This window comes from Ammospiza nelsoni, chromosome 21 (assembly GCF_027579445.1).
Source record: "Ammospiza nelsoni isolate bAmmNel1 chromosome 21, bAmmNel1.pri, whole genome shotgun sequence".
NCBI classification, from domain to species: Eukaryota; Metazoa; Chordata; class Aves; order Passeriformes; family Passerellidae; genus Ammospiza; species Ammospiza nelsoni.
The window spans coordinates 8,328,382-8,345,809 of NC_080653.1; the positions used below are offsets into that span (position 1 = coordinate 8,328,382).

At 45.6% G+C, this 17,428-nt stretch overlaps 1 protein-coding gene across 3 annotated transcripts in view; it reads left to right on the plus strand.

Moving 5' to 3' along the window:
* Positions 1 to 11,117, plus strand: part of SPECC1 (sperm antigen with calponin homology and coiled-coil domains 1) — a 64,973-nt gene extending 53,856 nt beyond the window's left edge. For all 3 annotated transcript variants that reach the window (XM_059487049.1, XM_059487050.1, XM_059487051.1), the window contains 3 exons: positions 4,802 to 4,918; positions 5,464 to 5,523; positions 6,226 to 11,117. In XM_059487049.1, the coding sequence (XP_059343032.1) occupies positions 4,802 to 4,918; positions 5,464 to 5,523; positions 6,226 to 6,484 (436 nt within the window). In that variant the 3' untranslated portion in view covers positions 6,485 to 11,117. The remainder of the gene's footprint in view (positions 1 to 4,801; positions 4,919 to 5,463; positions 5,524 to 6,225) is intronic.
* Positions 11,118 to 17,428: the final 6,311 nt, after the last annotated feature.

Below are 17,428 nucleotides of genomic sequence, written 5' to 3' on the forward strand. Positions count from 1 at the left end.
TATAAAAAGAAATGCAGTAAATGGCATGACTTTTAAAGAGCTGGCATCAGTTCCTTTTCAGTTCATAGTGCTGCTATGACATGATTTAACTGCATTTTCAGAGAGCATTTTGTGATCTGAGCTCTGCTGTTCCATGCATGTGTAATCAGCAACAAGATACATGGCTAACTGACATGCTGAGAGAAGCATTAGAAATATGGATTATGAGATAAAACCACAACATTTTAAAGAAATTTAAAGCAATTCTTATGGGGACTGCAGTTGGCTGGGCCATTTGAAGCAGGGATATTAATATTAATACAGGCTGGAGGATAGGAGGTCACCTGGCTTCCTTCCCAGCCCTGGCTACTCACTTAATCTCTATGCAATACATTGCTGGTTTGATTTCTTTTAATCACAAGGCATTACTTCATTTTGGATTCCATTTAAGAGAAAAAGATTGGTGAGAGAATTGAGAAAGCTTCCTGGTAGTAGATGGACTAAATGTGATGTTCAAATCACTTCAGACTTGCAGCTTCCCATTGAAAATAGCTGTGTGCAGTTGTCATCTGGGTGTACCCTGCAATTACAGAAGAATCCAGGCAGCCTTTAATTTCAGGCATTCATGCCTTTCATCCCTGTTAACTGGACCTGACCACACTTCTCATTCACCCATAGTTCCAGTAGATTGCCCAGATGTTTCATATCTTTGCTGGAGCATTTCAGATGAACTGGAGTGTTTTGTTTGTTTGGAAGGCTGAAAGGAGCCATCCTTTCCTCATGTTGCTTCTTAGGAACTGTTCAAAACTTGCCCAGTGAGAGCCTGAAGATTGCTTTGAATAAAACCTCTTTGGCTGAACCCTGTTAACCTGGCCCAGCCAGTTAGGATGTAATAAATCAAATTAGAGCTGCAGTTTTGTGCAGCTGTTGTTAAAGATGGGTAGGTTTGAGTCCTCTTTGGAAGTTGCCTGTTGAGGTACCTTGATCCATTTTGCTTTAGAAAGGTCAGAGTTCAGAAGTGCAGAGCTGTGGCTTCTGTTCAGACCTGTGTTTAAATATATCCAATAAAACCACTGAGCTGCTCAGGAGGAGCTGTGGGGGCCTGGGTAGCGATGGACCACTTGAGGGAAGCTGCTATTAAAAACAAGGCAATTGAATAGATTCAATAAATTGAATCTATTTACTCAGTGGATTTATTTTCAGGTATTTAATTTTATATTCTGCATGGGCTGAACCTCCATGATCAGCCACTCTGGCAGGTTCCTGGTGTGCCATTCCATCCCAATAACTTGGGAGAGGCAGGAAGGGATGCTGGATGGAATAATGATGTTCAGCTTGTATTTCTTGCAGGCCTTCTTCCTCAGATTCCAGGCTAGCTTCAAGCTGATTCATGTCTGTAATTGATAATTCTGGCTCTCAGGGAGAAAATTATGACTCAGAGCCATTGCTGTGGGCACAGTAACACGTGCATAGTGGGAATATCTTGTATCAGGATTTTAACCTACTCAGACTGCAATGAAGAGTGCATGATGTCATTGTTGCTTTTTGCTTGGAGTCAAAGATTGAGTGAAATCTAATGGGGTGGTGGTTTTTTCCTCAGACAAACAAAGAATTGTTTTTAGTGAGAACAGATCACACAGATTTCCCTGGGTGTCTTTAGCAGGGCTCTCCAAGGGCTCTGATATCTGCAGGAAAGGTCCTGTTCCTGGAATGGGGGGCTAAGGTCAATCACTTCCAGGTGGTTTGTGCCTTTTAGGCTTGACCTGACACTTGATATCTTAGATTTACATTTGTTATCCAAATAGCATTGCCTGGATATTTTTTTTTTTTTAATTACTTTAATGTTCATAGAAACAGACCCTTCTGGGCACTTTGGTACTCTGATAGCTGTGCTCCCTGGTGTGCCTCCAGATCCCAGTGTCTGAACAATGTGATGTAGAGGAATTCACTTGTAAGCTTGAAGAGAATTTAGTGTTTCTACTGATTGGTGACCCTGTAGGAGTGCTGAGGACAGAGCCTGGGCTGCCACTGACCACAGGATGTGCTGTGGCCATTTGACAGCAAATTTTTCCTCCTTTCCTGATAAATGCTGCAACTCAGTTTGATCTGAATCTCTGCTCCATTTTCCCACTTCTCCCTGCACTCATTCTGATGGCTCAGAGTGTTGCCATCCTTTCTGGGTGTCTCATGAGAAGCCACATGCAGTTTTTCAGAGCTTGGGGTGAGGGTTCTGCTGTGAGCAGAACCCAGAAACGGGACATAGAAATGCAGCTTGGGGTTGTGCATTAACAACCAGCATGGACACAAATAGCTCCCATATATTCAGGGACTGAATAGGGAGAGAGGTGTGGCAGCAAGACTGAGACAGGCTCTGCTGCCAAAATAATCAAGAGAAGGGAATAGTTTCCGAGGTGTTCATTCCCTAAATTGTTTTCCTTTTTTTTATTTTTTTTTAATGGCTTCAGGGGAGCCAGAGATCTTCCGAGAAATCAGAGTTGTCTCTATTTTGACTTAATTCCTCTTGGTGTGGTGGAGTGGGGAGGAACTACAAATAAAGCTGCAGTGTAGCAAAACACAGATCACTTTTCATTTACCATGTCCTTATATCCCAAACTGAAAAGTATGTAACACAGAAGCCAAGATGAAGTGCCAGGGAGAGGAGTTTGTACTGTGTATGAAATGGAAATGCATTTGTTTAGAGAAAAGAAACCAAAATTCATTGATTCTTGTTAGATGTAAAAATGGAACTAGATGGCCTTGAGTATTTTTTATTGTACTGTGAACTAAACAGTTGAGCTGAACCTTTGAATGTTCTTTTTGGGGTTGCATTTAGGACAAAAATTCAGAATTGAGTTCGTTTTGGGCGTTGATTGTGGCAAACCACTTTGCAGCAGATTTCATCTGTGGTTCAAACATGGTCAGCAGAATCCCATCCTTGAACTTTTGCTTGTTTGTAAGATTTAGATCCAGAAGTTACTGAGGATGACTGGCTGGACAATGCTGTTGGGGAGGTGAGGATTTTTGAACCTAGTTTTGGTAGACGTGAGCACTTCTTATGTGTAGATATTGTGATTTGGGAAGAGGAGAAGAGCTTTAGGTGTATTTAAAATTGCAAAGGTAAGTAAAATTATTAAGCTGATCTTGGGATAGTGAAATACTGTGTGAAGGAGCAGTTTTGTATCTCACATGTCTCATAGTAGCATCATGAAAATGAGGATGGATACAACGTTCCTACACAAACAAGCTTTCCCTTTTTGTCTAATCTTGTTGCATAACTAAGGCTCTGTTTGTTCCTGTTTCCATGGCCTTTGGGAAAGAGGAGGAACAACCTCCATTTTCCATTTCCATCCTACAGTATAAAATGAGAATATTGGCATTTGCTGATAAGCTATTTGCTGATAAAACATATTGGCCTCAGTAAAAACACTTCTGTAACTTGGCAGTCACTCCTTTCCCACTAACTGCAGATTGATAAATAGAAAGGAACTTGTTTGTCTGAAACTTCAAGAAAGCAGAATAATCCAGCTCAGCCAATTCCATACACACAAGGTTGGACTTCCAACTAAAAAGTTGCAACTTTATGGAATAGGCAATGCCAAGGCAGCTTTCAAAGCAATTTTTTTTTCTTGTGACAGTGTTCAGGCAGTGCCTCATTTTTGTATTGTCTCCACTGACAGATGTTCATAGAGCCCTACAACGTGGTGGCTGGGGCAGTGTGGGGATGTCAGCTGCTTTCTGAGCCCATTAGAAGTGTAGATTTATTACAAAGTATTTTAACCTGAGATATTCACTACTGCTTCAATTTGAGTCATGTTTGGTTATGGACATTTATTACTAACTGGAAATCCTGTCTGACTGGACCAAGTCCAGGCTGGATAACTAATCAGTGAGGTATCAGGAGCAAGGAGCACATGCTGAAATAATTCCTGTCTGGGTTTTAGTGTCTGCATCAGCTGTTGTATGAGAGATGCAGTAAAAGCCTTGTCTTTGGGGGAGTCTTGAAAGAAACCAGAAAACAGCTAACAAAAGAGAATGCAGGGGTGGGGAGTGTGAACTGCAGCTGAGCACAGGGGAGGATGTGGCTGCTGAGGGGGGTTGGAGGTGACTCCACACCTGCAGGAGTGTGGGGGAGAGGGTGCAGCTCCACCGTGTCCCAGAGCCCCCTGCTCCAGCAGCTCTTGCTCTGTAGCAGTTCACTGCTCTGTTTTTAGCTGCAAGACTTGGCCATGGGAATTCCTGAGTGTGCTGGTATGGCCAGGCAGTGCAGACAGGAGCATCAGAAAGGTCACCTTGTTCACAGGGGCAGAACTGGGCCATGGGCCTGTTTTAACTGCAGCTGTGCCTCGTGAGAGCATCCAGGGAAGAACCCCCTGTGCACTCTGTATCCCCAGAAATCCTGTGGTTTAAAGGAGTTCTCTGCAGATGGGCTGACTTTAAAATACCATTTTCTGTTTCTGTAGTCACTGCAACCCCCATGGTTCCGGACCTCAGGTGTCATGAACAGGGAAACTGGGCTTGCTCCGTGCACCTGAATGCAGCCTCGTAGTAAGAGGCTGGCACAGAACAATCCAAGTGTGTAGAAACAAGGGAAGGAAGTTTATATTTGTCCATATAAACTGCCAGCTCTATTAGACTATCTCTTTCTAAATTTTTCTTCTTCACCTCCCTCCTTTTGGAGGTGACAGTGGTGGGAGTGTCACCACAGATATTTCTAGCTCAGCTCTGGGGTTTTTGCTCAATGGCTGCATAAAAACTGTTGTTTGAAGATTTTTGTTGTTGTTGTGTAGCACTGTTCAAGGATGACTCATGTTTTCTCTTACAGAATATTGATATTACCAATTTCAGCAGCAGCTGGAGTGATGGGCTGGCCTTCTGTGCTCTCCTGCACACATATTTGCCTGCACATATTCCTTACCAGGAGCTCAACAGCCAGGACAAAGTAAGTTGTGTTGTACATTTGCAGAATTCACAGTGAACAGAATGGATGAAAAGGGGAAGGAAACCAACAGTGAACTCCCAGAGAGAAATGCAGGGACTGCTGGGTGATAAAACAGTGACAAGTTGGCTAAATCCAGCAAGTGCTGCAAATAAACACAAAGACAGTATCTATCACAGTAACAATTATATTATCTACAAAAATGCCTTATATTAATTAAAACCTCTGCAGAAACCTTTCACTCATAGTAAAGACAGAACTTTAGTGGTTTTTTTTCCCAGTTGTAACCAGTTTCACAACAACCTATTTGTCAAAAACAGAGGGTGTCACTCAAGCACAAGTAGATGAGCTGTTCAAAGGCAAAGAACTTGTGAGTGAGTAAGATCAAAAAAGAGTGAGACTCAAAAAAGAGTCTGCCGGCAAGTATGGAGTCCAGGGGTTTAGTTTTCAAATACACCTGCTCATTTAAACTTACTGGGTAACCAGATGCAAGGAGAGGTTCAGGAGCAGTGCTTTGATGTTAATCCTTTTGAACTTTATTTTTACAGAAGAGAAATCTGCTGTTGGCATTTCAAGCTGCTGAAAGTGTGGGCATCAAACCCAGTCTGGTGAGTAACCTTTGAGCAAGGGGACATTTGCTGCAACCACCATTCCAACACCTTTCCTTCTTGCCATGTGACCAGTCAGTGACCTTGCACTCAGAGTGTCACACAGGGCTGGGGAGGGCTGCACCACCATCAGGATGCTGTTAGGAGAACTTCCAGAAAGAATCTGTAGAAGCACAGAATAAATATAATTTGGAGAAGCTGCTGAAAGTCATCCAGTATTGAAATGAGGGAATGGATTATGTTCTTATTTTAGATGCCAGCTGCAGATTATTCATAATTTTATGGACAGATTTGCCATATTACACCATTACATTAATGGTTGCACCATTTTGTTTCCTGTTTTTTTAGTGCTTTAAGAAACAGAAAGACGTTAAACTGTTCAAAAAAACTTTTCCAAAATTAACTATCTGACAAGGGAGATATAAGTTTAATATGAAGGGAAAACTATTATGGGGTTCATGAGCTAGATTCAGAAGAAAAGGAGCATCAGCTTAAATGAAGTTGTATAGAGAACTGATCTTTGATTGCAGATGGAAGAAATACTTTAGGTAGAATGCATGAAGAGATTTCAGAATTGCACTTGGCCAGTGGATCATCCCAGTGGTCCTGATGGCTGTGAGGGGCTCAGGAGTGGGAGCAGAAGTGCTGAGGGGCTCAGGGGAGCCGTGTGGGGCTGCCTGAGCGTGGTGCTGTGTCTGGCAGGAGCTCAGCGAGATGCTGTACACGGACCGGCCCGACTGGCAGAGCGTCATGCAGTACGTGGCCCAGATCTACAAATACTTTGAGACCTGAGCTGCAGAGCAAGAGGTGGACACGAGTGGGGAAGAGAACAAAGAATGCTACAGATGCACTCGATCACTTTAAAAACCTGCTTGCTCCTCTTCCACAACCAACTGAAGCTCTTAGTGTGAAAGGAGGCTCTTCCGTAGGTTTGATTCCATCTGGGACTGCAACCAAATAATTCCCTGTTGTCCACCTTTGCAAACCAAATCCATTGGTAAGTTTGCTCCCACATGGAAATTGCAAAGCGTTCTCAAGCACACATGGGATATTTCTGAAGAGGATCCCTTGGGCTAACAACGTTTGCCTTGACAGGAGACCTGCTACACAATGAAGTTTTAAGTCAATGTGGACTATGCTGGCACTCAAGGGAGGCTGAGAGATTAATGTTCATACAAAAGCTCATAAAAATGCTCTTCTTGCCAAAAGATGCTTAATTCATCCCAAGTACATGTTGTTTTCTTGCCTCCATGTATTTTATAAAACACCTTTGACAGATGCACTTAAGTTGTAGAACCTTAACATGAGTTACTCTTGCAGATCTCACCCAATAACTGCACTAATTTACTCATAGCATAACCAGCAGGATGGTAACAGGATCATTTGTAACTCAGAAACCACCCTCTGTTGATCACCAGCTAGTGAAATAAGTCTGAAAGATCCTGTTAGGTGCTGGGACTTCATTTCATCTCAAACAGAAATAATGTCTTTGAGGAAAAATAGGTTTATTACTCCAACTTCATTACTTGATTACTCTGGGAAGCCAGAGCTTGGTTTCCTGGCTGACTGTGCAGGCACAGTTATCACAGGAACATTGCAAATGCAATTTAACAGCTTTAGCTTGAAAGGTGCCAGTAATCAGGTGAGCAGTACAGTGACATCTCATATTTTTTGTGGATTGAGTGGAGTAACTTCTTCCCTCTGTGTTGCTCCTGTCTGGTCAGCACAGCTGTGTCATTGCTGCCTAGAGGCAGGAATCTGGAGACAGCCTGTGCCCTGTGCCTTGAAATACAGCCCATGGGGCACTGGGACATGCTTGGAAGTGATGTCATGCTGTGAAGGAACACAGTCATACATCAACACCAATGGAAGGTGCAGCCTCACTCCACAGATGACAAACAATGTAACTGGAACCCGTCTGTGCCAGGGAGATCAGGCGCCAGGGAGCAGCTTCCCACCAGAAACACTGTTAGGAAAATGCCTGATAGACAGTGTGAAGTGTCCATTATTCTGTGTCTCTCATTTCACCTGATGAAATTAATTTTTGTGTTTGTCTCCAAGGATGGAAGCATCCAACAGGCTGCTGGATTTGTTCTAGGAGCAGGTCTGGGAGAGCATGTAAAGGCTGCCTGGCTGCTTCAGGGCACGCTGGTAGGAGAAAGTTGGTGTTTAGTTACTGTGCTTAACCCTGATGCTTTGTGGACATTAGTCCTAGGGAGCTAGGCATCATTTCTCTCTTGCAAAAAATACTAGTGCTCACTGCTCCTGCCTCCTGGAAAAAAGCTCATGAAATGGAAACAAGAGATTTCACAGAACAAAATTGGATTCAGGCTTTCAAGGGCTTTGCAGGTGGCTGATCTCAGCCTCTGGTTCCCCATAGTGCTTTGTTGTTTGATTTGATTTTACTTTGTAATGCTATTTAATTAATAAACAATGTATTTCAGACTTGGTGTTCTCACAGCAGAATAAAGGATTCAGGAATAGATGGAAGAGGCCAGGGAGTGCTTTGAACAAAGAGGATCGTGGAGGAAGGCAGTGCCTGTTCTGGGGGAGGACAAAACCATCTCTTGCTCTTGGTTTTAGTCTGAAATTTATTCTACTCCATTGCCTCTGGGAAAGTCCAGTTGCAGTCTTTGGAGAGGCTGTGTGGTAAAAATGGCCAGGGGAGAGCACAGGCAGTGCCCCTGATGCTGGCTGCCACCCTGCCCTGTGAGCAAGCAGCTGAGTGCTGCCAAGGCAGCTCCTCGTAGGGGAACCCTTTCTTGGTGGAATTCACTCTGGGACTTCTCAGGACACCCTGCTGTCCATGGAGAACCCAAGATGAGTTGCTCTAAAATACAGGATGAGATGGAAGAGGAAAACTGTGCTGAGCAGAGTTCCTTGAGGCACTTGCACTGCAGGGCCCCATTGCCTGTGGATCAGCAGCTCTTTTCCCTGGAGGTGTCCCCTGGCAGGGATCCCAATTCTCTCCAACGGGCTGGAGTTCAAAGCTGGAGTGAAGTCAGCACAGAAAATTCCATATTCCTCAATGGGCTTTGGATTGGGCACTTGGAGGGATGAGAAAAACACTTTTAATTCCCAGTGTGTGGTAAACATCTCAAAGTCAGAGTAAATGATGTAAAAAAGGGAATTTTAACCCTGTGGTCACTGGAAGGGTTTGCAGTGTGGCTCAGCGTCCATGGGGTGTGTGTCACCTCCTGTGTGAGCATCCTCTGCTCCCAGGGCTCCTCTGACACTGCTCTGGCTCTCAAGGCTCACTTTACCCTTGCAGACCATTCTGTGGGGTCCAGCTGCTTTTTCTTTTTTTTTTTTTTTTTTTTTTTTCCCAAATGATTTGTGCAAAGCAATGTTTCTGCAATGTTTCTGTCATCTCTTTGCTGCTTCCTCTCCTATGCCACTCCCAGCAGCATAGTCCAAACACTAATTCTACCTAGTTCTAGTGGTGTATTCCTAATTTTTTTACTTAGGTAGGAATTACAACACAGAGTTGTAGTAGGGAAGAAGATACTTGATTTTATCTTTTCTTCAATGTTACTGTTCTGTCCTCAAACCTGCAAAACATCTTATTTTGATACTTTGAGAGATGGTTTTCCAGATTATTTTTTAAAATTAAGAATATTGTTTATTTGTTCATTTAACTGTTACAATATTGGGGGGTTTCTTCCTTTTAAACATTGCACAGTTACATTTCTAGACTTTGATTTTCACAAGTTGCTCTTGTTTTTTCACGCTGCCTTAAAATTTCAATATGAATTTAAATTTATCCTATATGAGATGCTGCAGGCCTGGTTTTCAGAGACTCTTCAGGCCCTTGTGAGACATCTCAGATTGGAGCTGCAAAATTTAAGTTCCAGCTGCCTTTAAGGTTAGGGAATTTAATTAAGCTAAGCAAGAGAGTATGTCGGTAGTCTTTATAGAAGTTCTGAGAATTCTCTGAAAATGTCCTGAATGTGATGATGTGACAGGGATGGTGTTGAGCAGGAGGTTTGCCTGAACCTCCTAAATGCTTTCTGACTTTGCCTCTTAGGAGTAATGGCTCTTTCCCTGGTGTGCAGGCAGATAAATCTTGTCTTGTCCCTTGCTCCTTGAATTGTCACTCCCAGGCACCACCTGGGGAGTCTGGGACTGCAGGGGAGCAAACAGCTGATTTGGGATGAGCAGGTGAGCAGAAGGGTTAGGAAGGGGGTGCCAGTGACATTCCAGGGAGGGATGTGGCAGTGTGTTGTACTGTAGTGTAGGAGAGGAAAGGAGATTGGAGTGTGGGGGGTGCAGTCCTGCTCCTGGGATTTCAGGTGAGACAGAGAAGGTACAAATTGTTTCATGGCTTGGGAAGGTACAGAGGAGTGAGGGGTGAGCCCAGAGTCAGCCCTGTGAGGAGCTTTTCTAGAAGGGCTGAGGAGCTTTTTCTGAAAGTTCCTGGTGAGGCTGAGGGAGAGCCCAGAGTGTGAGGAGAGGGACAGGGCACAGCCACACCTGGGGCTCTTTGTCACGAAGGACATCAGAGGGTCTGTGTGGGCTGTCAGCTGGAGGGGCATTCCTCCTAAGAGAGCAGCCAGGGGGTCTCAGCAGGTGAGGAGAGGACCCAGCACAGCTGGCTGCCCTTGCCAGGCTCCCCTTCCCATGCCAGTCCTGGTAACACGAAGGGGACAAAGACTTCTGTTCTTGCTGCTCTGCAGCAAGGCAGCTGTGCTAAGCAGAGGGATTTGGGGCTTATGCAGGGTCCCTTTGAGGTCTGGCAGTTTTCTTTCTGTGATTGGAAGTTGGTTTTGACAGGTTTTCTCTCTTGTTTTGGACGTGGAACCAGTTCTGTGCAAGTTTTCTGTCCAAACCAAGTGCACACAGGCAGAATGATTGGTTCTTCCCAGTTTGATTCCTGACCTGGAACTCTTCAAAAATCCACCTTTTGTCTTCCCTGACTTTCCCCCTTCCTTGGCAGTGACCACACGAGCCCAGGCTTGTTGGTTTGTTCATACCTCCCTCATCCTGCTGTGCTGGGGGTACCAGCAGCAAGGATCTGACTGGGCCAGCTCTTGGCAAAGCTGAGCCTTGTGCATCTGATCACAGGCAGGGGCTGTATGGGATGAGATTATGCATTTTCCTGTCACAAGAGGGCTTTTTGCCTAAAAAGACTCAGGGCATGGAGCATTAAGACATTTTTAAACCCAGCAATAAGTTCTACTATGCTCAGCTGTGTTGGTTTGTACCAACTGCAGTGCCATCGACGCTCGCTCACCGACACGGTGCAGAAGCAGCTTCTCACTGAACTGCAAGTAACTTTATTTTCTCAACTGATGGTCTCTCCATTTTTGACTTGCACGTGTGCCAAGTCCCATTGGGCAGTGCTGGACACAATGTTTTTATTGACTGTTGGTCCAGGCTTGAGTTTGTCATACGGGATGATCACCTCTGACAGTTTTAGCTTTCCCTGTTGGGTACAGGTGTTCCATCGTAATCTAATTTATACAAAGAGCACATTAGAATGTACATACTAAGCATTGCAGATTTGGACATGCTAATATTTAAATATTAACATTATTAAAATGTATGATGCAAAATCTGTGTAATATTTCTAATAAATCTTTTTTTGTTTCTGAGGTTTGTTGAAATGTTTCAGTTACCTACACACAATACAAAATCCAAAAGTATCTCCCATCCCTGGAGGTGTTCAAGGCCAGTTTGGAGGCAGTCTGGAAGGTGAGATGACAGATCCCAGAGCTCAAAGCACCTGGGAGGCAGTGCCAGAACATTGCAGAGGGTGAGCAGTGTGTGCACAGTGCCAGAAACATCTCTTGGAGTCTTCTGCAGCCACCATCCCCTCTACCCACAGAGCTTTCAGAGGTGCTGAGATCAAATTCCAGAACAATTTCACAGAGGCTGCTTTTGTCTCACCAAGGTGGTGACAGCAATACCAGAACAATCCAGCTGCCAAGTAAGCAAAGAAAACTGAGATGATAAAAGAAATGGGCATTTAAAGCTCCTCAGGCCTCTCAGGTGTGTTTGTGTCCAGCTGAGCAGGTGAAGCCCTGTGGGAAAAGTTGTCATTTACATAACCCAAGCTACTTTGCTTTTCCCCACCTAAGTATTGTGTTTCAGACCTGGATTTTTATTGCTGGGCCTGAAGTGATGCTCCCAGGCTCTGCTGTCTCTTTTCAGAGTACACTCCTGGTGCTTTGAGTCATTTATGGGCAAAGCTGGATTCTCTGTGGGCATGGCCAGTGAGGGAGAGCCATGGACAGGTTTGGTTCGGCAAGAGACTGAAATCTAAAGCCAATAATTTCCTGGGGGCATTTGTGGGTGGTTGTAGGTGGGGTGGGAGGACAAGATCCAGGGCTGCTCAGTGTGCTTTCAGTGACTCCTGGTGCTTGGAGAACGTGGATTGGTGTGGAAAGAAGAATTCCCTTCCTGACTGGTGAAAGATGGAAGCCAGAGCAGATGGAAGAGAAGCATAAGAAATGTGAGTAGAATAAAGAGTCTTCCAGATGGGCTGCAAAGGTCAGAAGCAGGTGGTTGAAGCCTCACAGAATTATCCAGTTTAATACTGGAGGGCTCTGGAGTAAATGTCACCCAGGAGAGTCAGGTGCTGGGGGAGTCACTGGTTTTATTGAGCTTAACAGGAAGAAAATGAGGCTGTAAAATGTCAGCGTGGGTAAATATTATTCACACATCCAGAAAGTGAGCTGCTTTCCCCTCTTAAATACACAGCAGTGACTGAGGCTTCATCCTCAGCCCCTCAGCAAGAGTTTAAGCTGGTTAAAGAAAAAGTAACAAGATTAAGAGAATTAACGTGGGAGCAAATGCCTTTCTTAACCTGCTCCACCCAGCTGCACACTTTCTGTGCAAACCCCCCCGTTAAAACTTCTCTCGGCTTAAAAAAAAAGAATTTATAGCAGTTCAAACCTTTGTTCCACCTTGATGGCTGTAACTTTTGCCTCCTCGCTCAGCTCATCCTTTGTCTCACAGGAAGCCACTCCCAGGCTCTAATCATGGAGACAAAGGAGCTCCCCAGGTGAGCGATTCCTCAGGACATTCCCAGCATTCTCCCAACAGGATGAAATTCCTGGGAAGTGAGGCTGCAACCATGACTCTTGGGTTTTTTTCAGTTAGAGAACATTTGTTACTTTCCTTACCCAAATTTGAGCTACAACCAGGACAGGTCCAGTGAAAGCCATGAATGAAAGTGTTCAGCCCAGGCAACCTGAATGTGTCTGAATAAAAATAATTTATTCATAAATAATAATCTCTGCACAGCTCAGCCCTGGAGAGCCCTTCAGGGAAGGGAGAGTTCTGTCTGAGGCTTGCAGAGGGGTTAATAATGTTAATAATAAATAATGTGCCATGGGATAGTGCAGAGCAGTTCTCCCTTTCAGCTGTGATTGGGCATTGCTTTCAGAGGGTTTCTGATGGAGTCCTGCAAGGATGGAATCCACATTAACCAAATTCTTGGGCTTCAACAGCACCAGGTTTCCTTTTGCCAGTGGCTGGAGCGTGGATGGAACAAAACCCTCATCTCTGATGGAGCAATCCAGCAGGGGCTGTGCAATACCGACCTTGGGGTTCAGACAGGCTTTGAGTGCAGATTCAGCTGCCTGTGCACAGGAGGGTTGGTCCTGCCCCTGCATTTGCTCATTTGTATTTTTGTGTGCATTCTGCAGCTTCCCGCCACAGCTAAGCTGCTCTTTAACCCCTGGGTGACCTGCCTGGCCTTGCCTGTGAAAAGGAGCCTGATTTTTGGGGATCAGAAGTGATTTTCAGAGCTCTGGCTGGGACATGAACACTAGAGGTTTCTAAGTCCTCTGACAGCCACAGATAATCTCAATAATAATAATAACAGATTCTTATAAATCATGAGCTCATCTTGCAGAGAAAGCCAGCTGAGGGATTTGAACCAAATCTTGCTTTTCTCTAGTATTTGAGCATAATTCCTTATTCAGAGCAGTTGTGTTGCACCCGTTCAAGACCTTTCACTGCATTTATTTGGAGCTCCAAATGTCACATCTGTACATAAACCTGAATTGCTTTAAAGGCTGGGGCTGAGGACTCATTTCCCCGATGTCAGGGAGCAGAACCACTTCTCCTTTTGCTGTGCAGTGTTGATTGGGAGTGAAGAGGACACTCAGCAAGCTCTGGGCGTAGGAACTCGTGAAGGTTCTGCCCAGGAAGCAGCTCAGCTCTGAATGAGGCAATCACAGGTTGTTTGAATTGCAAAGGGCATCAGTGCCTGTCCAGCTTCTCCGGAGCTGATGTTGGCCTGGGAACACAACAGTTCCCATGGATTTCTTGGGGAGATTGGCTGGACCAGCTCCACCAGCACAAAGGGGACACTGGGCCCGGTACCCACCGGGAGCCCCGTGCAGGGCTCAGCACCGTGGGCATTGAGCAGCAGCTTTACTTCACAAATCCTGCTGGAACAGGCACTTGGCTTTCCACCCCAGAGGCTGGTTAGTACACAAACCAAACACAGAGAAAAAAAATTAAAAGTTTCTTCAAAATTATGTTCTCATACCTTGGATTCCACTCAGCCAAAATCCTTCCTTTTTAATTCAACTGCTTTGGTGGAGCCGTTTATGGTTTCTGTTTTGTTTTTTTTTTTTTTTTTTCAGTCCTGTGGTGACTTCTTTGTTTTCTAATGAAACAATTTCTAAAGAATTCACACACCTGCATTGTTGTGAGATGAGTTCTTGCAGATAATTTAAAGCATCGGTTTGAGATTCCAGGATAATACACATTTATTATCTGGCAATGACCCTGGGGACTAGGAAAATCCAAGTTTGTTCATCCACAGTTTACGATCTTAACCAAGTTTTTCTGTTTGGTTTTCCAAGGGTTTTGCCGAACGATTGAAATCTCCAGTATGGAAATAGCTTTCCCTGGAATTTCACTCTTTGCTTTCCATCTCTTCCAGCAAAATGCCTGCAGCCCTACAGTTACCAACCTCACCTTGGGCCATTTCTCTCCTCATCATTTAATTCAGGGCTCATCAGGAGCCTTTGATGTGCTAATGCTCAACACAATGTGGGCAATAAACATGCAGGGGTGCCTGCAAGTTATCCAACCCCATCCATTCCTTTCAGCTGGCTCGGGCAGACGGGGCAGTTCAGCCTGACGCTGGCAGCACCATTTCAAAGGCGGTTTTTGTACCTGCTCTGTGGTTTAGGGGTTGCGTTGTGCCTTGGGAATCCTTTCTTGGAGTCAGGCTCCGGACAGGCTCTGTCTTGTCCAGGAAAACAGCTCAGAAGAACCAGTGGAGGCTTGAGTGGGGATGGGTTTGGGTTTGGGTGGCAGTGCCAGGCTGGTGGCAGTGTCTCTGTCTCTCCATTCCCCCGTGTCGCAGCAGTTTTGGGGTGGAGCTGCCCTCCACGGGAAGGGATGGGTGGCAGTTCCTCTGCTTGCACAGCCACCAGTGCTGGGTTTGATGCCCTGCACACCCCAGAGGCAGCTCTGCCCACGGCTGTAGCACTCACAGGTCGGTGCAGGGCTGCCAAAGCCACTGTGATGATGTGCCTAAATCAGCAAAACAGATGGACTTCTTATATGGCATCTATCTTTATTTTTGATAGCCAGACAATATCTGTGTCCCTTTGCAGCAGAGATTCTCCCACTTCAATGTTTGTTCTTTAACTCTGTGGGCTTAGAGAGGAAAATCTGTTGTCGAGGCTGCTGAGGAGTGTCTGAGCTGGCAGATCTGGCTGCGGGACCAGCAAGAACATCTCAGCTGTCCCTGGCTCGGGAGATTTTTGTGCTCAGAGCCTTGTCCCCGGGCCGGGTGTGTGTGCAGGGATGTGTTACTGGGGCTCCTCCCCAGCTCTTTGTGCTTGGGCCAACAGCGCTGGAGGTGCGAAGGCACCGCTCGCTCGGGAAGCCCTCGGAGCCTGCTCAGGAGAGATCACAGGGGCTGCAGGAAGAGCTCGGCCTGCGAAGCGGCAGCGACAGAGGGAACAGCACGTACGAGGCTGGAGGGCTCCTGCCGAGGCCGGGACAGCGGCCCCAGGGCGCCGCTCGCTTCTCCCAGCGCGGCTCCAGCACAACGTGCGATCCCTCTCAATCGCCTTCTCTCGAACAAAGGAGCCCGGGCAGCTCTTGCACTTGAAAGCAGCAGATCGGGGCTGCTGCTGTTCCCTACGTGAGGCTTGGGAGGCGAATCCCTGGAGGGAAGTGGAATCCAGGAAAATAATAGTAGTGGTGATTCATCTGCGTCTGACATCTGAGCATCCAGCGGGGCTCCGGGGCTGCCGTGGTGCTGCTGCACTCCGATTCTTGAATGGGTTCATCACCCATCAGCTGCCGGCTCCGAGCTGTGTTTGCCTCGATGGTTCTGTGGTTTCCTTGCTCCTTTACAGATTCCAGAAGATCAGTTTGCAGCCTCTCACCTGTGGAGCCCCGGGAGCTGCAGGGATTCTCAGTGCTCAGCTCGTTCTCCAAGGGCAGCAGAGTTCAGTTGGTGTTTCATGGAGGGTTTGTGGTGCCAGGTATTTAAAGGGGGCTCAAAGAGCACAGCTGGAGGGCAGGATCTGGGAATGGACTCATCCTGGTTTTCCTGCCAGCAGGATTTACCCAGGTTTGGTAGAACAGAGCTGAGCACACTTGTCCTTGGCTCCCCTTGCAGGAGTTGTATTGGGAGTCAGCTCAGTTGCACCAGTTCCTGCCAGAATAAACCACTGGACCTTGGCACAGCTTCTGCTGCTTTGGAGAGCCATGAATCTCCCTGTAATGCAAAATCCACAATTTTCACTGCCTCACTACCTGTCTCACAGAGACCTTGCCCAAACAACCTATTCATCAGAACCTGAAATAATGGTTTTTCTGTTCATGTCTGACTTGACAAACCACAATTTCCCTGGGCTCAGTCTGTAATAAGTGCTTCCATGATCACAAAAGCAGATCTTTCTCTAATAAAATGTGTCCAGTGCAGAAAGTTAATTCTGGTTTTGCTGAGGTGCTGTAAAGCAGCAGAAGGTGGCTGTTGGCACATGTTCCTGCACTAGGAAAACAATGTGTGTAAAAACCCTGATGTAAATCCATCCCTCTGGGGGGAAAAGTGCTTCTCTGTGATAGTTCACATGGTTATAACAGGCTCTGAACGAGGGAAGCTGCACTCATCCCAAAACAATAAATAAACCAAACCAGTGTGGGCAAGTTCAGGATCCAGCCAGCTCTGATGGAGCAGCCAGAGCTGGGGCTGTGAACCTTGAGCTCACCTCAAACTCTGCTGCTCCTTTCAGGGCACTTCAGGCAAAAAGTGAGGTTTGAATCCCGGGATTTAGGGGCTTCCCTGTTAATGCCATCGTGGTTTGGTTCTTCCCTGTGACAGCAGAGTGCCTGAATGCAAAGTGCAAAGGTCCAGGTGGGAGTGCAAGGGGCAGCGATGCTCCTGTGTGCAGATCCCATCAAATTAAATGTACTCCTGGCTCAGCTTTCTTTCAGCATCCTGAGATGCCCAACTTGATAAAAATGACTTTGTTCAATATAAATTAAGAGTCCCCCTTTGTATCTGTCTGACCCAAAGAATTGCTGGTCAACAGGAGGGTTTTCATTTGCACTACACCCAAAGAAATAATTTCAATCCTATTTTTCCCATGTTTTTTACTCTGATTTAACTCTGGATCCTCAGAAAGCATTCCCTTCCACAGGATTTAGTTTACAACTTTGTTTTAAAAAAAAGGAAATCAATGTCAATATCTTTTACTTTCTGTTTGCTACAGGAAGGTTTATTTTCTTTAATTGTTTGAATTTTTTCCACTTTCTACCCTGAGCTATTCAGTGCTGCTGGATGCCTCAGCAGTGGTGTGAAGTTCAATCCCTGTTCTGTGTTTTGATGGTGAACACAATATAAAGCATGAAACCTGCAATGAAAAGGTAACCAGTTATTAAATTACTTTCACCTCCCCTGCTGGTTTAAGATCCACCA